At 36.1% G+C, this 26868-nt stretch overlaps 2 protein-coding genes across 2 annotated transcripts in view; one reads left to right on the plus strand and one right to left on the minus strand.

Annotated features, from left to right (window-relative positions):
* Positions 1 to 26868, plus strand: part of LOC140046570 (ribosome-recycling factor, mitochondrial-like) — a 216208-nt gene that overhangs the window by 18408 nt on the left and 170932 nt on the right. The gene's annotated exons all lie outside the window — the stretch shown is intronic.
* Positions 15502 to 17799, minus strand: LOC140046572 (uncharacterized). The gene is made up of 2 exons (XM_072091271.1): positions 17654 to 17799; positions 15502 to 17464 (listed from the first exon to the last, which is right to left on the minus strand). Exons 1-2 carry the CDS (start codon positions 17660 to 17662, stop codon positions 17150 to 17152), a joined length of 324 nt encoding a protein of 107 aa, XP_071947372.1. The 5' UTR covers positions 17663 to 17799; the 3' UTR covers positions 15502 to 17149.

Raw genomic sequence — 26868 nt, forward strand, 5'->3', positions numbered from 1 at the left:
CTGAATGATGTCCAGTAGGCCTACATTCTATATGGTAGTGCTCTAACTGCACAGCATTCATAGTCTTTGATGATTATGAAAGCGGCTCATCCACCAAAGACGGCGCACATGGTAAGGCGGGTCAGGTGGTAGTATCCCTGTAAATTTTACAAAATAGGATCACTTTCTGTAACAAACAACAATTTATAAATCTTCGTAATTAGTATTTGAACAAAATGGCAATGAGTGAATGCAGCTGCTGATGCAGATGTTATTTCGGATAGTACAAAAAACCATTGAATCAGCAAACAGGAAAACATCTGTCATTATCCGATGATACGGATCTATCTGGTGCTCCTCTGCAGTCAAGCATTTAAAACATCTTGTGATATTCTTTAGACTGGAACTGAGATACTGGATTATCAAACTGGTTCAAACAGTACTTTTGAGAGACATCTGTGATAACCTTCTGTTTGCTCATGCGAAACTGGTGACAAAACATCCAGAGCTCTAAAAAAAGCTTGTCATTGCACTTATTTCTGACGTTATGCTGTAGTCTTCAGATGCAAACAAGCTACAAAGGATGACATTGTGGTTGCTAGAGAAAATGATTTAGTGTGTCTGTACAATGGACGACCTGGACAACGTGGAATGCCTTTGACTCCATCCCATCTACAAGTACAACCTCGCATACTGTATATAACTTCATAATCGTACCACAACCAAGGTACATAACATCATGTTCAAGTTCAAGTTCAAGTTATCTTTTGCAATGGAGTGGGGTTGATATGTGTACCGAGGATTGGGGATGGAAGATCAGATGATGGAAACATGGTTCCTCTACACACAGACTTAAAGCCAGCACCTGAGTATCTCCTTGAAGCCTTCATAACTACATGTGGTGAACAGCCCTCGAAATTGGGACGAAATGACCTCGGCAAAAAAATGCCGACGTAAACGAAGCCCACCTCGGCAACACGTCGGCATTTTTTTTGTTCAGCCCCCAAAGCTATTTTTAGTACACCTATTCAATCACACACACATTAACTGTACTGTATCTAAAAATAGCTGTGTTGATAATGTACAGTGCATTTGCGGCGCGGCTTGCATGCTCTCTAAATAAAACCACGCAAACAAAAGAACCCTTGTAGCCAATCACAAAAGGATCTGCTGATCATCATCCAATGACGATTACGCGGCTGTAATAATAATATAGAACTGAAAACCATGACAACCATGTATTTCACACGATGGTGAAATGGAGTGTAAAAAGAGACGAACAACGTTGATATTTACTTCTTTTTATATTTTTAATTATTGTCAAATGAAAACAAGCCTGGTACATGTAGGTACTGTTTTGGTGTACAAAAATACAAAATGATATAAACTAGGCCTAGGCCTGCTTAGAACTCATCGCCTGATGACGAATCCGTCCATTCTTCTTCGGATTCGGATGGGCCATCGTCGCCAACGACATCCACTGCAGTGACATGATCGCCGTCTTCGCCAGTTCGCCGTTTTTTTGTGGCGTGACCATCTAGACGGCGAGCACGTTTGCGGACTTCCCCAGAACGATGAACCGATAGGAACAGCTCAATGGCCCTGTTGTATCGTGTTGGATCGTAGTCCCTATCGGCCCTTAATCTAAGGATGTCATTAAGGGTGTCGTTGGACAACGATTGGCGTTCTTTTGAAAAAATTCGCCATAAAAAAGAAAAAACTCTCTCCGTTTCAGCATTGCCAATTGGTAAAGAAATACACAACTCAACAATGTGCAAAATATTGACAATGCCAAGTGACTGCTTCATGTTGAAAATTTGTGGCCAAACTTTGGATGGAGAACTAATTTTGAAAAACTTTAAAATATGATTGTGCAAAATGTCTACTTCTGTATACAATTTGGTCAGAATACAGCCGTTTGCTTCTAGCAATGGCTTGTACTTATCGACTATCACTTTCACATTATCGTAAATAGATTCGCTCTCCTTATATCTGTAATTCTTGGTGTTTAGAACCTCTGCAACGGCAACAAAAACATCGTCAGTTGTGATCGAACTTAAGCGGTCTTTGAATGCGTTTACTAATTTGTAAAGGATTTTCCGGACTTCTGCCAAGTTTTGTTGTTTTGCTCGAATTAGGTTGCCCTTAACGAGGTAGCCACGGAACATATATGTCATATGCCCATCATCGCCCTCGGCTTGATGACGTGTAAGTCTCTCTTGGATTACAGGGTTCTCATCAACGATTACATCTTTCAGGATTTGAGAAGTTGTGGGGAAATACGTATCATTTTGAAAAACGGACGTGTCATTTTCGTGGACAATTTGAGATAATTTTGATGTTTGTGAAAGAACGGATGTTGTGATAGAAATTAGGTCGGGCAAGATTAGATCTGTTGATTGCAGTGATTTTGTGAGTGGGGTCAGGTATTTCAAGATATCTAGCTTAATTGAATTGAATATTATATGATTTAATTTTGTGATGTTGTTTGTGATTCCTTGTAGTTTGGGGCGAAGATTTTTCATGGTTGTGTTAGTGGGTTGGGCGATTTGGTTGTTGCAATAACTAATTAATATAGGAAGATTGTGCATGTATGATGACAATCCAGCAGCTTGATGCTCTGTCCACCTGGTTCCATTAGGTCGCTTGTATTTGCGGTAGACCTGTCCGATGTGTTGCGAGTGTTGTTTGAAAAGTCGCCATCGGAGATTTGCCCGTTTAAATAAACTATACGTCGAATTGACGTCTTCTTGGCTCTCGGTGTTGAGGTCACTTATGCCAAACGCATCTCTAATGGCCAGCTCAACCCTGTGCGAAGGACAGTGAGTAAAAGTATAGTGATCCCCGATTTCCTCTTTTATTAGTCTGTATACAAATGATGAAAAAAAAAATTAATTATTTACAATTGAATAAATATTCTGTTTTTTATTTTAGACATACTGTATTAATTAGGCTACTACTATAATTTATACTGTTGATTATTTATTTGAATTAGTAAAGAATTTATAAGTCTATCACTACTAAAATTACCCGTGTAGTTTCAAGTTGACGGCTGCACCGTCACTGCACATGCCCAACTCTTTCAATTTTCTATTGAACATAAAATTCATCTTGACAAACGATGAGTCAAGAGCATCCTTTAGACCTTCAGCGGTTGTGTTACTCGGCTCTTCCAGTGTCATAACATTAAAGGTGGGAACACCGAAAGCAGCAGTCTTAATTAGAAATAACTCTTTCTCATCCATGGTTTTTGCACTGCTGCTTCCGTCGTTAAGAATACTGTAGTAATTTGCTTTATTGTTGTTTAGTGGTTCGGTAATCTTTTCTAACTTTAAACTTTCACTAATATAGAACACGATTTCTCTACACGACTTATCATTTATGTACCCGGTTCCAAGATCCACTCCATGATATTTTTTTTCAAATTCGGCCATATCAGCATAGAATTTGAATGATTTGGCATTGCCAACTAAGAAATGCGCCAATTGAAATTTTTTTTGTAGTTGATTGTGTTGTTTAAGTGACATTCCCTGAAGGTATGGCATCAAAGTATTTGGTTTGGACGCTCCAGAGCTCTCGGCGCTACGAGAGGTTTCCATTGGTGTTTCTTTCATTTTATTTAACTCTATGAGTCTTAACACAGAAATTTCATGAGCCCTGCTTTTTTTAACATGATCTTGAAAATTGTTCTTTTTAATTGTCGAAGTTCCTCGGGCAAAACAATCAGGCTTAACGGCACCAGTACGGGCTTGCATCGAGGGTGTCTCTTCGCAAATTTCACAAAACTCGCGGCATGTTTTGCACCATATTTTTGTAACAATGTCATCCTCGTCGACATCGTATCCTAAGCAGTCGAACCCCCACTTTAAAACAACTTTTTTAGAAGGCATAATCTGCAATATAAATATTCCATAAAATCAAATAAAAGGCCTACACATACACCATACAGTGATCGAATCAAAAGACGTTTATTCATTATAATTTTTATACAAATAAATGTTTTAATTAAATCAATCGATTACATAAATAATATGACATTAACATTAAATATAGACCCTATATATTTGTTTGTTGTTACCAATTAACATTAATTGTAGTATATTTTAATTGATAGACATGGGATGGGGGCCGTGTTATTATTATAATTAAAAAAATAATAAGGCAGCCTAATAGCAGTAGTATTGGTGATAATCTTACGTTATCAAACAATATAACGCTATACAATGATGAAACAACTCACCAATCAGAAAGAAGGATTTAAGTAGATTATTAACTAGTAGTAAAAAGCCTTGAATGGTTTAATTGTGTACACACACGCACCGCTTGCTAAAGTCACGTGATATCCGCTGGCGGTTTTCAATCCCAAATACAAGTTGGACTCTTCCATTCTCTCAGCAGGACACCATAATAATAAGAAATAAACTGACAATACAACTATAATGTTTTAAATATTTATTGACTGTTAATTCATATTACAACTTTTAACGGTACATGTTCAAATGAAAATTGATAAAAGTAATCAAGAATTGTAGTATGACTTCTTAAGAAATAAAATAATCACAGCAGAAAAACCGGAATCTACCAAGTAACAATAAGTCATGTGATTTGTCATGCCTCACTAAACTCACATCACACGAGACGATAGAGAGAGACTGAGCGTAGTTCGTTGTTGTTGTAAACGCCGGAGCGGTCGCTGGCCTCGCCTCTCTCTCTTCGGCCCTATCTTGTGTGTAAAATAAAACCAGTGTAGGCCTAGGCCTAATAATAACTCCAACGTACAAACATATTAAGATATATTTAATTCACTTGTAACGAAGGTAAATTTAAAAAAAACTGTAAGGCATAAAACTATTTATTTGCTGTGTATGTGGTAGCCTTGATTTTACTCCAAGGCTTAAATCAATAAAAAGAGCCTCGGCAAATCAATGCCGTGGTAAGCTAGCAGGACCTCGGCATTTACCTCGGCATTGCCGAATGCCGAGGTAAATTTCGCGGGCTGGGTGAATGCAACGGCATTGCACTGTACTGATACCCGAACAAGAAAGTGATACTGATGACATAGTTGTGAGTCCTTTTCTATTTGAAGGATTAAACAATATCATCCCACACGGGGCAATTCAAATAAAATGGTCTGGATTAAAATGATCTTACAAAATATACAAAAATATCACAATACACAGTACAATATAACAAGAGTCAAAGTTCAAGAATTTAAGAGTCGGGTGGCAACTGGCAAAAAAGAATTTCTTTTACGGTGTGTTATGCCGGCCATCACAGAAGGAAGATAAGCTACGAAGTTGACAACCTATTAATTTAGAACTTAAATTAACAATTCTTTGTAGTGAGTTTCTCTCTTTGACCCTAAGACTAAAAAACCAGCAGTAAGTGAAACAGTTAAAACATTCTCAATAAAGGAATTTTAAAAAACCCTGAGAATTACTTTATCGACATTAAAATGGTTCAGCTTCCTTAACAGATAAAGTCTCTGGTGCCCTTTCTTTACTATTGCCTCTGTATTTAATTCCCAGCTGAGATTGTCCTAGGTATTTAAAGGAATGGACAATTTTGCTGGTTTGTCATTTATGAGGGATACCAGAGGGCTGCGTCCTTTCTCCTTCCTAAAATCTACAATCATCTCCTTGGTTTTGGTCACATTGAGTTCCATCTAATGCAGAACCATGACCGTCCTGTGAATTTTTAAGGAGAGACAGCAAGACAGTGTCGTCAGCAAATTTGACAAGATGACTGTCCTGTTTGCTGCGACAGTCATCCGTGTATATAATATACAGGAGAGGAGAGAGGACGCAACCATGGGGAGATCCAATACTTGTCATTACGTACATTCGTTGATACTAAAATCATCAAAAATTTATCTATAGTAAATCATGAGTTGATTCCAAATTATCAAGACTCATTAATTAATCAGCAATAGTACATACCACTAATGAATTTCAATATTCTTCTAGCTAGCATAATTTTTCCTATTTCATGACGATACAATAGGTACAGGAAAAACATTATTTGCACCAAATACTTCCAATATATAAATAAACATAATTTAGTTTTACGCTATTTTAAGAAAATTTGAGTTTTCGTAAGGTCACTGACCTCTATAGTTACATAACAACTGTTGTATCAATTAGCTTTTAGAGGAAGAAATACATATTATACACATTTGTAGTTATTTAGATGTTATTGGCAGGCATAAATGTTACCTCTAAACACAAGTTTCATCAAATGCATCGGCAATTATGGAATAAGACATTGCAGTTAATAATTTTGTTAGGAAAAATTTGAGTTTTTGTAAGAAAAAATGTGAGTTTTTGTAAAAGGTCAATGACCTTTTGACCTCTAGTTACGTATAACTGTTCTATTAATTGTTTTTTTAATGTATATTAGTAGGATATATATAATATACACATTGGTACTAAAGCTATTTAGATATGATTATAAAACAATGGATTATAGGCATAAACGCTACCCCCTACCACAAAATTGTTTACATTACATTTGATCAAGAATCAATTTCAATAAGAATAGTACATCATTACTTTTAAAATTCTTCTAGTTAACATCATGCTTCCTATTTTATATATCGATAGGTACAGAAAAAACACAATTTTGATTAAATTCATCCACAATTATGGCATACGATATTACAGTTCATCATTTTTTTATGGAAAAAAATGAGTTTTTGTAAAAGGTCTATAACCTTTTGACCTAGTTATATAAATAGGTGTTGTATTTGTTTTTTTAAATTGCATATTAGAAAAAATTATATATTCTACACATTGATATCAAGATTATTGAGATTGGATTATAAAACCACAAGTTATGGCATAAATGTTACCCCCTACCCTAAAAATATTTACGGAATAAAATCGCTATATAGTTGTTGAGATTACGTTAAAAATAATGTGTTCCAATGCTTCAATTTTCGGTGACTTTTAATATCTCATTCTAAAGTACATTTGGAATGAAAAAATCAATGTTTCGTTACTATTGCAATTTGTGGTGGGTTTACTTCTAAATATCACTAGATTGACTGGACTATTATTGCATTTGATGTAGGGAAACTTTGGAGGCGCAGTTGTTCGTCTTCGCGTACGATGTTGAGTGTCCATCGTCAATCACAAATTAATTACACGTAAAAATTTAAGCAAAGTACAAATTGTTATACATTCTCAGAAAAGCAATGTCGAGGTTCAATAATTTTTTCTATAGTGGTGATTTGACTGAAGATTCCAGCATTTTTATACGTGAATATATTATATAAATCCAAAGGCAAATTACTGAAAAAATGACAATGCTATGGGTATCAGTGGCTGGATCTCAATGGAGATACAAAAAAAAAAGCTAAATCAAAACGATAATTAAAACAGCCAGAAAAGTTAGCAGAGCTTTCGGGCAACACTAGCCCTTCATCAGATATATACCGTATATATATATATTTTTATCTGTATTTATTGTTAACCATTTTTGATGTTGTATTGTTTAATGTTTCAAACCCATTAGTGGCGGTATCTATCGCTGTTGGTTTTGATTGAATAAAATAGAATAAAAATCATGTACAGTATATCTTTTTTTTCGGTGATTGTTTGTCCAATTGTGAATTACTATTGAAGTTCATTATTACAATAGGAACTATTACTATTGCGTGCCGTAATGTATAACTATTAAACAACGCAAACTTTAAAACAAAGTACTATTGGCTCTTTTTCACTAAAAAGTATGGCTTTTTTTAAACAGTATTGACCAATGGCATGTTTATTATTAAACGGTGACATAGGAATAATTTCTGAATATCGTTAACAATGCAGTATAATTTAAACAGATGCCATCGGCGCAGAAGATGTCTAAAAAACAATTCTGTGCGTGTATGTTCGGTGACCAAAAATAAGATACCTTTGCCGGTTTAAGGTTTATTATAAAATAGAAATATCATATTTTTTATTGCCTAATTTATCATAAATTATGTACATATATACTGTATTGATTTAGATCACTTTCAGCATTTTTCAGAAAATGTTTCCATATCAAAAAGTAAATACTATAAATGAAATAAAAATCAAAATATTGTGTATAGTGTCATTTAATTTTGTTTTATTTATTTTTTGTGTGAATGTTACCTTTCTTTTAAACTTGCAGTGTTGTATGTGTTTTTTATATGTTTGTTAACAGACGTTTTCAGCCTTTCAAAAGGTCCTTATGTATTGCTTGGTTTTAAGTACCTTATACATTTAATAATCTAAATAGCAATCATATCGATATTTTTAATGATAGACTTGGTTATTTTAAGAGGGCGATGATGTGTTCACTTCTTGAACAGCCTGCATAACCTGTTTTAATTGAAATTGTTTATGGCATGCCAATCTATGTTTTATATATATATATATATATTTTATCTGTATTTTATTGTGAACCGTTTTTGATGTTGTATTGTTTTATGTTTCAAACCTGTTAGTGGCGGTATTTATCGCTGTTGGTTTTGATTGAATAAAATAAAAATAAAAATAAAAATAAAAGTATCATTCAATGGCGAATCTCATGCATATTTATGAAAACCAAATCCACAAGTATACAACAAGTCTGTATATCAAATTAAATCATATTTCGTATACGCTACCGTATTAATTATAGATAATCTTATATGAGACGAAATGGAAATAAAATGGTTTACATAAAAAATTACACTTAGTTTTATTACTTGATGTATTACTGTTTCTTTTTGGTAAAAGTTGAAACGAAATTGGAATGAAGAGCTCCCAAAACATGTTCTGGTGTGGACTGTCATTCTAGGGAACAGTATTAAATTCGGCATCGGTGAACTATAATACCAATAAGATGGATAATAATAATCGCAACATATAACACTAAAATAAGTATGATGTATAAAAGGAAACAATTTAAAACAATTAAATTTGAGAATCGAGATTTCGGTCATAAAAATGAGAAGATAATTTGTATTTACTTTTATCTATATTATAAGTGAGAGAGTTTGTCTGTCTGTCTGTTTGTTTGTTTGTTCCTTATACAAAATTTTGTTACTGCACATAATCTTACATATGGGGTATCAAAATGACCGCAATTGTACCGGGAATGTTCTAAGCTATATTTCAACATCATCCGCCACCTAGGATTCAAGTTAGGGACCAAAATGTGGTCAAAACCCCCACTTTCGATGTTTGTTCGTTATAAAAATTTCTGTTTCTGCACGTAACCATACGTATGGGGTATCAAAATTTTGTTACTGCACATAATCTTACATATGGGGTATCAAAATGACCGCAATTGTACCGGGAATGTTCTAAGCTATATTTCAACATCATCCGCCACCTAGGATTCAAGTTGGGGACCAAAATGTGGTCAAAACCCCCACTTTCGATGTTTGTTCGTTATAAAAATTTCTGTTTCTGCACGTAACCATACGTATGGGGTATCAAAATGATGGCAATTGTACCCGGAAGGTTTTAAACTACATTTAAAAAAATTCCCCCGACTCCTGGGGTTTTTGTGGGAGGGGTGGGGGGGGGGGGGGTGTGGTGTGGTGGTTTGTGATGTCATTTTTTGCTAGGGCTCGGGGTTGTAGGCTATCGAATTGTAAAATTATACTACAAAAGTTTTACAGTATTTGAATTATCCTCAGCAAGGCGTTTGGGGAAATATAGATATAGATATACATATTTTATTCATTAACCAATATGACACCTATTCAATTACACATTTAGCAAAGTATTTTAACCATTATCCAGCTATGTATCGGTCTCTTGGATTGTCTCATTACAGACCCAGTGGGGTTGGGAGATAGGGTTTGGGAGTTTGGGTTCAGGGGATAGTGGGGATTTTGCTTACACCAGAATTGTGGTTGGAAAATGTTAAAGTATTTAATCATCCCTAGGAAGCGGATGGGAATTTGGGGTGGGGATGTAGGCCTATCACAATGACCGAAACTGTATTTGGAATGTTTTAAACTACATTTGAAAACTGCCACTGAGGGATTATGGGTTGGGAGTGATAATAACATAATTTGTACTGGAACCGGCTTCAACACATCACCCAGTGTATCTGGGGTGTGTTTGTAGGGGGAGGAGGAGCGAAAATACTAGCGTAATGAAGTAGCCTATATGATTGAATTGTACTAGGAAAAGTTACTAAATTTGAACTGTCCAGGGGAGGAGTTAAGGTTTGTTGATGGTGGCTGGGGTGGTGAAAGGAGAAAGAAGGCTGGGGGACCGCAGTATCTAAATTACATATTTTAATTATCAGCCAATATGACACCTATTTATTTACACAATTTACAACGTACTTCAACCATTATTAGACCCATCGTAGCTATGCATACTCCTCTCAATTCGAAGCTTAGGTTGAATTGAATTTGTCCATCACTGGGAAGAATTTGTTTTTAAGAAAGAGTATGGGGTGTTATTGAAGAGGGGTGGAGGTTGGTGAGTATAGACAGATACTGGCGTCGGTTGTTATATACTGAGAAGGCTGTAAACGAATTTTGAAACCCGCCCTGGGGCGGGTATAATTGCTAGTTTATTATATAGGAATCACATTTATATTACAAATTTACAAAATTACAAATAACATAAGCCAAAGTTCTAATGAATTCATAACATCAAAATAAAATGTAAACTAATTAATTATGTATGGAAATACATAATACTTAAACTGTACAATATATATAACTACAAAAAAAGTAAATAAAATAAAAACAGAACAAAAAAAAATACAGGATATAAATATAAAAATAATAATACAGCTTACCAATTTACAGATACATACTCATAGAGACGTCTATATCTTGTTTTTATATAATGTGGGGAACGAGTCAAGAATTAGCAAGTCTTTTATATGATTTGGGAAATTGCTTCATTGATAGTGGTATGTTTAAGGGATGCTTAAAAGTCACTGTATCATTGACGAGTATAAATATGTGTATGCAAACAAATTTATTTGATTGAACATATTTATACTGTATGTTTCAAATATTAAGATAAATATATAATTGCGCCACAAAATCCATTTATCCGTGTATTGTATGAGTTGAATTCCTTTGTCAATAAGGTGAACATAATCCATACAGCATTTGTATATTAGTGATTATTTGCAATAGTAATTGTATCGTGTTGTGGCACGCAACAATGAGACAAACAAGGACATTCACATTCATATATACTTATTTAATAGCGTAACACTTGTCATGAACAAGATCCAGAACAGCATGGCCTATATGACCTTTGGCCTCATATGGGCCGCCGTACGTGCCTTATCATAATGGTCAAGTAACATCTCCCTTCCTTATTTTTTTAAATATTTTTTTTTTTATTTATTTTTTTAAAAATATAACAAAACAACTAAAACGATAACCATAACTTTCAACATATTGAGATGTGTAATGATATAGAATAAAGAGCAATTGTTATGATGTGATATAGACTAACGTGTCATTATTGAAGGTATTATTAATCTTGACATATTATAGTATGCTATATTTATCTAGGTTCTGTTAACTAAAATTTATGTGTTATAAAATAAAGTTATTGTTCATAGTCCTTGAGATAACTTGGCTTTTTTAACAGTTCGTTTAGTGGATCTGGTGGCTTGTGGTACGTTTGTTGACTTCTTGTTTACTGGTACGCACTGCTTTGTTGCTTTGGGTTGTACTGCTATCTGTTGGGCTTGTGGCTTTGGTTGAGATTTTATCAGTTTCTGAGTTTCTTTTTGTTGTAGGCCTGTTTTCGGCGTTTTCCGCAAAAATCGGCGGTTGCGACGCAGAGTACGGCCATCATCTGTTGTTACATTGTATGAACGTTTATTTATTCTCGAACGTACTGTTGCTTTTTTCCACAATTTTTGTCCTTTGTCAATGGGTTGTACTCGAACGTTGTCACCTGTTTGTAGGGGTTCAAGTTGTGGTCTGTTAGCGTGTCTCTTATCGACTTTCTCACGTTTTGCTTGCAGTTTTATTTTGTCATCTTCAATGTCATATTTTGGTGTCAGCGTTGTGGATGTGGTGGGAAGTATAGTTTTGGCTTTTCTGCCCAGTAGCCTTTCTGCTGGCGAGGTCGCCATACCTTCTGTTGGTGTGTTTCTGATATTTAGCAATCCAATATACGGATCTTCTCCTGCCTGTGCACATTTTTTCATCAGTCTTTTCGCTATTTTTACAGCCGCTTCTGCTGCTCCGTTTGATTGACTATTACCCGGACTTGACATGATATGTAAGAATTCCCATGAACTCATGAAGGCTTGGAACTTATTTGATGTAAATTGTGGTCCTCCATCACTAATGACATACTCATGAATCCCATGACGTGCAAAATGATGTTTGAGTTTTTGAGTTTGGTTATGACAGTCGATGATGTTGTTTCAGGAAGGTATAATCCACTTTTAAAAAATTGCTGAAATAATCCACTGTAACAAGATAGTCTCTATCATGTACTGTAAACATACCGACTGCTACTCTCTCCCATGGTCTGGAGGGAAGAGGATGACTCACTAGTGGTTAACACCACAACATTTAGCTTGCACAGTGTTTCATCTGCAGCAGTTGCTTGACGAATCTCTTGCAGCCGCTCTGTCTTGACAGGTATATATGCAAGATTGCTGACTGCGTATATGGCAGCCTCTGTGTTTGGCAGTGGTGCTTGTGACAGTGCATCCGACAAGATCATCTTTGAACCTTGTATATAGATGAGTTCAAAATTGTATTCTTGCATTCGGAGTAGTAGGTTTTGTAATCTACGTGGAGCTTTATCCAAGCTCTTTTCCACGATGCTGGTCAATGGCTGGTGGTCAGTTTTAACTAGTAAACTTCGTCCATAAGTATAGTGGTGAAATTTAGTTAATCCATATGCGACTGCTAGCATCTCTTTCTCAATTTGCGCATACCGTCGTTCGCATTCAGTCAGTGTGCGACTGGCGAAGGCTATGGGACGCCCATCTTGCATGATGACTGAACCCAGCCCAAACTCACTAGCATCATTCTCCAGTACTAGCTTTTTGTTCGGATCAAAGAAGGCCAATATCCTTGGCGTTGCCATTCTTCGTTTAATCTCCTCAAACATAGCTTGTTGAGGTGGACCCCATGTCCATTGTACATCTTGTAATGGTTTGTTTGGCCACGATTTGTGTCGTGTTCCAACTTTGTTGATCCATGAATAACGACATCATCTGCAGACAACTCCATGTAAGCCATGCAGTGCATCGATCAACTTCTTTTGAAAAATTTCTGACGACACGGATAGGCCAAATGGTAACCTGTTCCATTTGTATCTGCCAAAAGGCGTCTGGAATGTTGTTAACAAACTGGAATGGTCATCCAGTGTGACATGCCAATATCCAGACGATAGATCTGCTTTACTGAAAATTGATGATTGACCTAACTCGACATGTAGTGTGTCATCAAGTGTTGGAAGAACGTATCTTTCTCTGCAAAGAGCCTTGTTGAGTTGTCTGGAATGTAGACAGACCCGGATATCACCAGATTTCTTTGGGGTAACTACAATAGCATTGACCCACTCCGTAGCCTGTGACACCGGCGAGATTGCACCAATGTTATGTAACCGATTTAGCTCATTTCTCAATCTGGGCTTAACTGCCACTGGTACTCGTCTCGTGGCCATGACAACAGGCGTAACTTCGTTATTGACAGACAATTGAGCTTTACCTGGCAAGGTGCCTATTGTTGTCCTGTCAAATACATCATTAAACTTCTCTGATTGTACTACTGCTACACGATCTATGTTTTGCTCATTAACTTGTATAAGATTGAGTCGTCTGACATCCGTGTATTCAATCAATGGACTTTTCTTGTTATCCGTTACCACAAATTTTAGCTGATATGACTCACCATTTGCTGGGTTTTGTACACATTCATTTGCAATACCATACGTTCTTAGTTTTGACCAATTCCACATAGTAAGCGTTTTTTCTTGTTGTTGTAACTTGTAAGTGTTTTGCATATTTTATAGGTATAGTGTTAACAGTAGGGGAAACAAGGAAACAAGTTTACAATTGGCTGATCTCTTTAAGCATTTATTCACTAAATTGATGAAGGAAGGAGCTATCCCCCTATCTTGGGGCCTCGCAGACGTTATACCTATATTCAGAAAAGGAAATAAGTCTATACCTTTGAATTATAGACCAGTGAGCCTGACTTCACTAGTATGTAAAACTATGGAAACATTCATTAGGAATAATATAATGGATTATATGGAAAGCAACAATTTGTTCACCAAAAGTCAACATGGTTTTCGGCCGGGTAGGTCATATAATACAGCACTACTAGAAGCGATAAATCAGTGGACCAAATGGTTAGATGAAGGTTCGAGTTTCGATTGCATTTTCTTGGGCTTCAAGAAAGCTTTTGATAGCGTTCCACATAAAAGATTAATCAATAAGCTGAAAGCATATGGTATAGGAGGAAACTTAGTGCAGTGGATAGAGGCGTTTCTTACTAATAGATCACAGGTAGTTGTTGTAAATGGTGTTAGTTCAAACAGCAAAAGAGTAACAAGTGGAATACCTCAAGGAAGTGTTCTAGGACCACTGCTCTTCAACTTGTATATCAACGACCTTCCTGATCAAATAGATTCCGAGATAAAAATTTTTGCTGATGACACCAAGATTTTTAGAAAAATAAATAATTTAGATGATGCCAAAAAGTTACAAGATGACATTGACAAGCTGTTTAAATGGTCTATAAAATGGCAACTACCGTTTAACTTTGAAAAATGTAGTGCCATGCATTTTGGTAGGAAGAACATTAAATTTCAATACAAGATGGGCCATGCAGAAAACAAGAAACTACTACAATGGGTCTGCAAAATGACAGATCTCGGGTTCGTAATTGACGATAAATTAACTTTTGAATCCCATGTGGCTCAAGTTGCTATGAAAGCAAATCAAAAGCTGGGCATCATATATAGGTCTTTTGATTATTTATCCTGTCACTCCTTATCTCTTCTGTACAAATCGATTGTAAGACCATCCATGGAATATTGCAGTACTGTTTGGCAGCATGTTTTTTTGAAGGAATCTGATAAGTTGGAAAAGGTTCAACAGCGTGCATCAAGAATGATAGCAGATTTACGTCAGTATGAATACAGTCAACGGCTTTCCAAAATGCACCTTCCTACTCTAGAATACAGAAGATTGAGATCCGCAATGATTCAAGTATTCAAAATGTTCTACGGTTTCACTAAATGTAACAATGAGGATTTTTTTAGGTTTACCACTGAATCTAGAACCAGAGGACACTTTTTGAAAATTAGTAAACCTCGTACTCACTTAAGGATACGGCAGAAATTGTTTACAAACTCTATTATCGACACATGGAACAACTTGCCTCAGGATGTAATAGAAGCTGCAAATGTTAATCAATTTAAAAACCGACTAGAAAAGTTTTGGAAACACCACCCACTAAAGTTTCCCCATATGATAGAACATGTAATAGAATATACCGGAGGGACACACAAGCATCTTGCTTTAGATGTCCAAGATCAAGGTAAATCAAGGTAAGTAGCTCCCGTATCAATATAGAATACAACACTTTGCTTGTTGATCACCAGCTTACACTTCAGGTCCCTGTGACTCGTATCATCTACCTTTGCTTATCCAATCATCGTCCTCACTTGATGAGTATTCCTCAGAATCTTGCACATGAGCAATTTTCTATTTGCTTGTTTGTCCCTATTTACACTTGCTGGCAAAGTGATTACGTTTTCCACACTTTGAGCATTGTTTGCCGTATGCTGGACATTTCTTTTTATTCCATACATGAGATTTACCACAAAATTTGCACTCACTCAACTTCTGTTCACCCTTTTCAGGCTGGTGCTTGGGGCGTTTGCTGTGACCTTTGACCTTATTGTTTGTATCTTTCATTGACATATTCTGTAACCGTGACTCAGTGCTTTCATTTTATCTACAAGTAGTAACAGCATCAGACAACGACAATGTACTCTTCTCTAGGAGTTGCTTGTGTGTATGATCACACCTGATGCCAATGACAATTTTATCTCGAATCAATTCATCTTCGAGTGGTCCATAATCACAGGTTTTTGCCATTTCTTTGAGCGTAGTAATATATCCATCAATTGATTCACCTTTTTGTTGTTGACGCTTATTGAATTTATATCGCTCATATGTCACATTACTTAGTCCTAAGAAATATGTGTCAAACAGCCCGATAATGGCGGCTACTGGCGTGTTATTATCAACTTTAAACGTGTTGTAAATTTTAACCGCCTTTGCCCCAATAGTGCTTAAAAACACAGCCACCTGGAAATCCATGTTTTCATTTGTTAATCCGGAAATTATTTCATAATTTCTATATAATTGCTTGAATAATTTCCACTCAGTACAATCTAATTTCAACTGAGACGGGGGCTGTGCATTTATCTTTGTTTTTACATTGCCGCTGTGAGACGTTCCTCCTCCGGCTTCTGCACTCGTGCCTGGCGTATTTTCATCACTGCTTGACATTCTCGATCGTCACTTAGACTGCTCTATCTAACACTTTATTAAGGCGTACAAGATTGTTTCCAATCGTAATCTGGGTACTTACAAGTACTTGTTCACCTCTGCTACCATGTATCGTGTTGTGGCACGCAACAATGAGGCTAGACAATGAGACACAACAAGGACATTCACATTCATATATACTTATTTAATAACTTATATGTTTTTGGACGACTTTGTTTTTGGGCGACTTTGTTTTGGGGCGACATTGCGATGGGGCGACTTGATTGGATCCCGCCTAATAATGGTTGATGGACGATCAAGGCCACGGACGATCCAACTCGCCAAAGTCAAGTCGGACCCACGTCAAGTCGGCCTCAAGTCAACTCGGCCTTTCGTCAACTCGGCTAAAAATTAATCTGGGCCTGGTCGTTTTTTGTTTAATAATATTTAAACAATATACTTCGGTCTAACATACAACAAACATAATAAAGATTAATGTATTTCTTTTATCATTACATTCATTAAATAGTAATTATTAAAGTAATCTTTCTATGTTATGGTATTGTATAGTAAAATTAAACTTTAAGAATCTTCGCACAAGTGTGCGTTGCGGCTGGCGATGATTTAAAAAAGGGTGAAATGTTTTTAAATAATCTGTTTATTCAGCGCTCTGCAGCAGAAACAGGTGGTATAAATTTTATCTAAAATTCATCTCTGAAAGCATAGCTGATGCTGTTATCTTGGTTTGTGTTATCTTGGTTTGTAAGTGATAGAACATCTCTGGGATAACCTCTGCTGGCAGGTATGGCAGCGATAGCAACTTGCTGATGTTCTTAAATACGGCATCTCGCTCACCATACGCTCGCTGCAGTCCAATTTCCTGTATGTGACGCCAGACGGCTTGCTTCCAATGAAACACTAACCCAAAGCACCGGACTTCAGGGAAAACGCTGGTAATGGACTGCCATTCTCCTTTATCAAAATCCATCATGACCTCTTGGACATTTATACCCTGTAAAAAAACAAAAATATTTTTCTTTAAACCAAAACCTTAATTACTCTATCTGCGAATACTATTCAAGTTGTAAATGTAGAAGCAACCCACCCATAAATAAGCACTTTAAGTTCGGCAAAAGCAGGAATGGTGCATTGTTTAATGTTGTAGATGCGTGATGTGGATAAATCAACCAATTACACATACCTCTGTCATGTTTAGCAGACACTCTTTGACTGCCTCAAACCCAGCTTTGTAATCTTCCTGACATCAGCACAAAGCATAACAGGACCTGTTTTGTGGCATAATCTTGCTTGACAAATGCATGTATTGACATCAGTTGTGTGAAAGGCCGCCACACCACCTTGAATGTGCCGTCAATATACAATCTTTTGCTGCGTGCCAGAGTTGTCAGTTGCCGAGTGGTGGCAAAAATCAGATGTTCACGTGTCACGTCACGTCACGTGAAATCAGAGAAGCCATAGAGATCAGAAGGAGGGGCACAAAGACACTCAACAGAAAGGAGTGCACCCATCTTCTAAGTCAGGTTTACGATCCTTTTTCCCAAGAAATCTACGACTGCGAAAGAGTCTACGGATGTATGTCATAGTGGATCGATTTCTCGGAAAAGAAGATCGGATGGTAATTCTGACGAAGTCTCCCGAAGTGTTGAGACGAAATATTAATCGTGAGTACACAATTTGGTTTTGACAAATTAATATTATTTCTCTGGATTTCAAACAAACCTGATGAATCTATTCTCTGATGTTAGACAATTGTATTTCAACTTGCTGTTACAAAACTGTAACCATCAGTTTCCACTGTACTTTGAGCCATGCTCAGACCTCTCTGATCTATCAATCCAATAAAACTATTAAATAACTTGTGCTTGTCTGAAGTAGCTGAAAAATACACATACAGGTATTTCAGTATTTATTTTTACACATGACATACTAGGCTAGGCCTATTGTTTTGTATTGTTTTTTTTTTTAAATAAAATACAACTCAAGCAATAGGCCTAGGTCTAAGGGGTGTCACGAAACCTAAGACCACGAAAGCTAAGACCCAAGACCTAAGATTACAAATTCTAAGATATACTACAGCTTAAAAACAATACTTGTTTATCCATACATAATTTTAAACACAGTAGGTTTCATTTATTACCATAAATATAATTTAATACTACCGCAAAACATAGATAAACTCACATTATTTTCGCCCGTTGAGTAAATGTATATTTTTTCTTTACAACAAACAAACTTGATGCGTTGTTTGTTGGTATATATTTACTCCATTGTGTTGGTTCAGAGGATGTTTTTCTTACGAACCTGCCTTTCTTGTATTTTGACTCCAAATTTGTTGACTAACTTTATCCTGAATACCACACTTTAAAATTAGGACTTATAAGTACTTTCAGAAGGAGAAACACATAATAACAAATAAATAAATCCTTTAAATTGATGATTTTACAGACGTGTTTCTTTGTATACTGTTGAAGTTAGTAATGTAACTCCTCGAGCTCCCCATGCTCAATGTTTTTTTTTCTATGGAGCGCCAAAAGAGCAACAATAATAGTACAAGTATAAAAACAGAAATTCTTCGTACTTGCATGATTATACTATTATCATTACAATTTTACATTGTTCCATCCACACTGTAGATGGACTCCACAGAGTTTTCAGCCCTCTATATAATTTTTGCTCTTTTGACGTTCCATAGAAACAAAAACATTGAACATGGGGTAGGCCTACTGTAGGCTAGTCATGCGAAATTCGCAAACAGTATGTGTGCGAGAAAAACGTCTGTAAAATCATCAATTTAAATTGTATTTGTTACTTTTTATGTGATTCTTTTTCATAAAAGTGCTAATTCTAAGGTGTGGTATTCAGAATAAATGTTGGGAGTTAAAATACAAGGCAGGTGCGAAAGATAAATATTTGTAATCTTAGGTCTTGGGTCTTAGCTTTCGTGATCTTAGGTCTTAGGGGGTCTTAGCTTTCGTGGTCTTAGGTTTCGTGACACCCTAGGTCTAAGTGTGGGGATATTCAAAATTCCTATGAACAGTACATGTAAACACAGGCCTGGTTACCTGACAGTAGAGAGTAGGCCAGGCCAGGGTTACACTGCTATACTTATTTTTTGACCTACTACCTACTTCCCCCTGCATCGTTTACGATTTTTGCAAGAAATATTAAACTTTACCATTCTCTTTAGTTGAGGCAAACAACAAGGTCTCGAAGCCATCAAAATATCAAAATCATTTTGTCTTGGTGTACTGCCATTTGATACACCAACTTGGTCGTCAGCAGGGGATTTGGGGCTACATTAAATCTCACAAAGTTGTAACCCAGTGCCTTTAACATTTCTAACGATTCATCTAGATCAGTCTCTTGCCACAAACCGTTTAAATGTGTAGGCCTAGAATCCCGAAGCTGAACATAGCCAAAGATCTTTAAACATAATACTCGCAAGCAAGCAATTGATTGAAAAAATACAGAAATATCGCCATTTGATACTGAATGTGTCGACACGAACTAACGAACAGATATGGAACGCCAAGAGTGCATCATTAAAACTGCATTCGACTCGATTAGCACACGAAATATCATAAACATGGCAAACCAGGTCAAAACGGCCCCTTTTTCAGTGGCGGGTAAGGTTTGCTCAGTGGATTGTCATCTACATCTCCTACATGAACTTGAACAGGTTTCTGAAAAAATATGAATGAGGAATTAACAGAGTAATGGGAAAGTTAAGTCATCATCCACATCATGTTCGGAACAAACGTAATCGCGACATTTAATCAATGTTGTTAGCGCATGTTTCTCACTGCATGTAGGACTATACGTTTGATCTTTGTTTGCAATGCAAACTACTTTTTTGGTCCATGCTACTACTTTCTTTCCTTTTCCACTCTTTCCTTTGGAATATGGTGCAAAACGTGAAAATCTTGCCAGCAGAGATCCTAGTATCATAAGATCCTGTAATCAAACATAATCAATAGTGTTTCAATATACTGTATATGATAGGCATTGTGTATTTTACAATCGTGGTGATTTCGATAAAAATTTAAATGTTGTTTTATATTTTTGTTTAACGTATGAGACATTATTTATCACCATCATCATTTACATCATTTTCAGAAATCCATGAAGGATTGATTCTATTTCTATTGTAGCCGAACACAATATTCATATTGTCACCAGAGTGCAACACAATACATAGGCCTACATAGCTAATACTAATCAAATAATTAAAAAACTAAAAATAATAAATGACTTTAAAACAACCTATCAGTAGTCCTACACGCCATTCTTAGAAGATGCTTTTAGCCAATGCTCAGTACACCCAATGTTGCTGACACTTGATCAGCTGTTATCTTTAAAGAAATACAATATACTTATATCTCATATGCAATGAATGTAAGCCATAATTGAAAATTGCATGCATACTCAAAACTAAGTGAACGTGAACTAAATGAATAAATATTAAGGATAGGCCTAGCCTACAGTAGCTCTGGCATAGGTCTACTATTTTTATTATTTAGGCCGGAAGACTAGTGGACAAGCACAAGCTCACTACTGAAAATAGGCCTATTATTAGTTATACTCTTTTTATAGGCTAGTAGTACTAGTAGTGTGACGTGTATGGTGATTTTTGGCCCAGACTTTTATATGCCCAAGTATATGCTTAGTTTATTCTAGCATAATATCAGAGTACAGTATATGACCATATAAGCAGTTAGTAGAGAGCTAGATAGCTAGCTAGCTAGCACTACTAAATAATTATATTTGAGGATTTCGACTTACCGATTTCTTACAAGAATAATGAAAAGCGAAAACAGAATGTTAATTTGTATATATAAATATTTGTTGATGGATTCAAACATGTACTACAAATGGAGAGAGGCATTATAAAAGTTTTGGTCCTCTCTCCTTTATTTTTGTTTTGTTTTGATGTAATGTATTATACCATATGGACAATTGTCTGAAATAAAAGTTGAATTGAATATATACTACTAGGCCTAGTACTATTACTAGCTACGAGATAGTCTAGGCCTAGCCCTAGCAAGAAGGTAGGCCGACCAAGCTAGTCTTACACAAAATAAACAGAAATAATATGGTATAAAAACAAAATAAATCACCTCCTCTTTTTCAAACACCCTCTACTAGTACATTTGCAAATGACATTTCAATTAATATTTGTCTTAATGGTTTTTTTGTTGCATTTCAGCCATTATGAGTTTTTATTGCTGAAACTTGTGAAAACAAAATTCATGTGTACAACTTTATGATCGAGAATTTTAACTTTCCTAGACTTATTTGTACAGCCGTCGATTATTTGACATTGAAGTAGTGCGCCACGTGCGTCGAGAATGTGTCGATGCATTTTCAGTTGCTTCATAAGAGCATGATACGTCACGTAATTTAGAATGACGAAAGAGTATAAGAACATGGAGAGTCACATAAGAGCATGACGAAAGAGTATAAGAGCATTAAGAAAGAGTATAAGAGCATTAGTTATGCGCATAAGAGCATTAGGAATGGGATGAGAGCATGATGTCACCGCATGTGAAGAGATTACTGGCGTTCCATAGCAGCAATAGAGAAAAGCATGTGTTCTAAATCACTACATCGAGACGAAACATGTGCACAAGCGATCAACAGCAAAACTTTTAATTTCATTACCAGGACTACTGCCTAACCCCATCTGCACCGCAATCAAAACAACACTGTGTTTACATGAACAACAAATACAGTGCAGAAGAACTTTTTAATGCATCTTGGGCCCGATCGTCCGTTGTCCCGATTGTCTGTTCGCCCTGCACAGCTAGCACAGCAGTATATAGGCCTAGGCATTTTGTTTGTCATCGATACGAAGATGTATCGTTGAAAGATTGCTTATGACGAAACAGTTGTGTAATTAAATACCTACAAACTTCAATGTATTACTATGGTAAACGTTTATTTATGTGTGTGTAATATGCCTAGGCTAGGTCAGTAAATAAGTATATGCCTAGTAGGCTAGCCTAGATGAGATTCGCAAAAGGATAGCAAAGCTAGAATCGCATAGAAAATATGTAAAACAAACATGACTCACAAAAAAAAAAGGTGACCTTCATTTTCGTCGATTTTGGGTTGGTCGGGCGTGGTCAACACAATCTAAAATTTGTTTGGCATTATCATGTGTTTTCTTACTTTGATCGTTTTAACAAAATATAATACTTTAGGAAAGTGAAAGTGAACAACTCTATTATAATTATACAAAATGGTCTATTCAAAATTTGATTTTATTGATCTTCATTTTTCATGTTTTTAATTGACTAAAGGGTTACATTTATACGTTTCATACTGACCTTTAACCTCTCTAAATTGTAAGTTCAGGTAATTTTAAAAAGTGACAAGAACACCCGAAAATTTAAAGATTATAAACTAAGGAACACGTTGAGTTGTCATTCATACCAAAATGGTATTCGCTATTTCAATTTCAAGCCCTCATTTTATATATATGCCACTAGGCCTAGTCTAACCTCAGATATGGTCACATCAAACATGTCGACGGAACCCTAGGAAAATTTATGTTTAGTAACGCAATTTACTTACAGAAACAAAGTACAGAAATTTTTCCCTTTAAAAAAAATGGTATCAACGGGAATATGTTCCCCTGGTAGACATGGCATGGCGGGCAGTCTGCAACAGGATCTCTATCCAAAATATGGCTATATGGCATAAGCATACATTTGAATGTTATATCTTTAATGCCAATGTAATTACGAATGGATAAAACAATATAAAACTCAATATTTTTTATCTGAAATAATATTTAAACTCGCATAATGTAGCATGTAACACAGAAATAGTTCATTTCGATCTTGATTGTTTTTGGCTTTAAAAATGGTTTAGCTAGACCTCAGCCCTATGCCTCGAAAAAGCTAGGCTTGCGTTTATTTTATTAATTTTTTTTCACAGGTTTTATAATAATAATAGTAGTGTAATATAACGATATACTTTTATATTTAAGAAATCGACCTTTGTATCGGAATTCAAATAAGTTCACAAACTTGACCCAGAAAGTCCAGAGGAGAGTTTGTCCAGATGTTTTAATGACCATTTAGTTTATAATAGAATCCCTAAAGAAAACACTTAGCTTAATTTTGTGACTTTTCCCATCGTTAAACCAGGAGTGATTGACACTATTTAAGTACAGATTTGACAGTGTCATCCATCACAGAAATACCTTATTATACCGTTAATCACTCCCACTTAAACACCCCTGGATCAACTTAGGACCAATCGTTACCCTCACAGATTACGTAGTGACATATGCAAATGAACCGAGGGCCAATATACTCCCAAGTTTCAGAAGGGCCCAGACACACCTTACAGCCACCTCACGGAGCACACACCTTACAGCCACCTCACGGAGCACACACCTTACAGCCATTTCACGGAGCACACACCTTACAGCCACTTCTCCAGAAGCAGACTAACACACTTCACACCTCACCGACAGCATCACTGATCCTCCGTTCCTTATCTATACTTATAGTTGTATATTGTACTGAAGTATTATACTGAATAAACAATATGTGTTACGACAGTCAAGCGAGTCAGAGTCTTCATTAGTACCTCAACAACGCAACATTATATTACATGGTGGAAGACCCAAATTTCATAAGGAACAGAGTGAGAAAACAGAATAACAAGAAAACAAGAAATAAACACTTAACAAGACACGAAGACGAAGACGAAGACAAAAATAACCATATTTGTTTGAAAGGAGAAAACCAGAAATTTACTTTGACTCAAAAGACAAGCTGAAATTATATTTGAATGAGATCGAGACAAGCAGAAATTTTTATCAAATTATAACCATCGGATGAAGACAAAGAAGATAATCGAGGAAGACACAAAAGACAAGCTGAAATTATATTTGAATGAGATCGAGACAAGCAGAAATTTTATCAAATTATAACCATTGGATAAAGACAAAGAAGATAATCGAGGAAGACCCAAGAAGAATCAAAACAGAAGCAAGCGGACAAGAACTGTTTCGTTTGGACACTTTCAACTTCACGCCGTTTTTTTTTTCGATCATTTTTTAACATTTATTTTTTTTGACCATTTTGAACATTGATGAACACCTTTCGCATTTTTTTAATTCGTTGTTTGAAAATTTAAACATTTTTGAACACTTTTTGCATTCCTTTAATTCATTTTTAATTGGATCCGAAGCATTTGGGGTAAGTCAAAACCATTTTGATTTTGATTTGTAACCTTGATTGAAAAAAGTGAGAGTTTACATATATATACACTAAATTGTTTTTGATATTTGATTAATAATTAATATTATACAGTATGGTCGACGTTGTTGATAACGAAGTAATTTTAAATGAGCCCGTCAATCCTCACCCCGTGCCCCACCTAAGACAAACCGATTTCCTTCCCAAAAGATATGACGGTTCCATAACCGATCACGACCAATGTAGTGCACATTACTTATCGTTTACCGACTACCTTGAGGCCCGCACTTTAGAAAACCCTGTAAACAATGCCCAATTAATTAATGTAATAAGTATTTTTAAACGTAGCCTTCAGGGCCAAGCTAGACTCTGGATTGAGGGAAAGCAGTTCGATTCACTGGAATCCTTAAAAACCCAATTCATCAACAGGTTTAGTAAAAACAAATCAATCTATGCGCACATAAGAGAATACGATTCAATTACTTACACCACTGGCGACAACGCCGAAAAGCACTTAACCAAAATCAAACAAGCCGCAGACAGAATTGGATACGCTGACCAGCAGATAAAGAATAAATTTATTTCGACCCTTCCACCAAAATGTAGAGCAGCTGTAGCCATGTCCACCCCAATCGATGCCACTATTGACAATATCGTAAATAGCACACAAAATTACCTTGACCTTTCCGTAGATGATTCCACACGGGAAGTTTCATTCAATATCAATAAGGAAACAGATAATAGTCTCGAATCGCTCCAACATGAGATAAATTCTCTTAAGTTAGATATAGCCACAACAAAACGATCCTTTAATGATGATACTCGACCGCTCACGTTCCCCCACCCGAAATTATATCCCAAGACGAAACCGAAGCCCAAGCCCATACAAACCCCGATTCCAGACCCCACCGACCCCAAGATATAGACAACCTCCCCCAACCTGTTATTACTGCGGGAAACCAGGCCACATAGCAAGGCACTGCCGACAACAAAACCGTTCTTACGGAAACTATCCCCCGCCATACCCATACCAACAGTCAAACAATTATTACCCTAGCCACCAGCAGGATTTTTAAAAAGGGGACTAGATGCCGCCTATAATCTGGCCCCCATACTAAATACGACAATTTTAAGGCAAAATACTTAGGGAATTCAGATAATATTGATTTGTTACTTAACGACAGAAATTACGTTAAAGGAAATTTACCAGATGGTAGAAATGTTTTAACTTTATTTGACAGTGGTTCAACTAGAACTATAATCTCACAATCGTACGTTAATTCCTCACTTTATTTATCGCGTCTAAAGCCAGTTAAAGTGAACACAACTAAATTTAGATTAGGTAACGGTGACTTCTTATACGCCAACCACTTAGTGCAATTCGAATTATTTATCCAAGGACACAAATTTAAAATTTCAGCATTAATCGTTAAAAATTTGACAGGTATTGACCTGATACTTGGAACCGAAACATTGTCTGAACTCGACGGTACTTTAAATTTTAAGGAAAACACCTTTCGCATTAGACCAAAGATTTTTAGCTTTCGTCCAGTACACAAGATTTTTCTTAAACCCGGTGATACTAAAACAGTTAAATTAAAAGGAAGGGTTCCCGCCTTTGTACGCAATTCTGATGTTGTTCTACATGCAACCACCCATATTTCAAAACTTTGTCCATCAGATATGTTAGTAAAATTACACAGAGGAGAAACCAACATTGATATCACTAACAACACAAACAGAAACGTATCTCTAAATACATATCAACCTATCGCGAGCCTTCATTTAACCAACCTTGTAACAGTTACTAACGACCTACCAATAGATAGAATAAAGTTGACCAATGACAACGCAAACAAGTACCCACATTTAGAACGTACAGACCCATTGCTATCTTTAACCGAGGAAGAAATAATTAGAAAACAAGTTGATTTAACAGACAGCGTTTTAACACATAGAGAAAAAGAAGATTTGTATAAAACATTACAACAAAACAGAAACGCATTTTCACTATATGGTGAACTATCTAGCTGCCCAAACTTCAAAGCTGACATACACCTCTCTAACGATGAACCATTTTTTATTCGACCATACTTCGCGACAGACAAAGACAAACATGTTATTGAGGCCGAATTGAACAAATTAGTCAAACTAGGAATCTTAGCAGTAGGACACCAAT

The sequence above is a fragment of the Antedon mediterranea genome, chromosome 4 (genome assembly GCF_964355755.1).
Source record: "Antedon mediterranea chromosome 4, ecAntMedi1.1, whole genome shotgun sequence".
Taxonomy (NCBI): Eukaryota; Metazoa; Echinodermata; class Crinoidea; order Comatulida; family Antedonidae; genus Antedon; species Antedon mediterranea.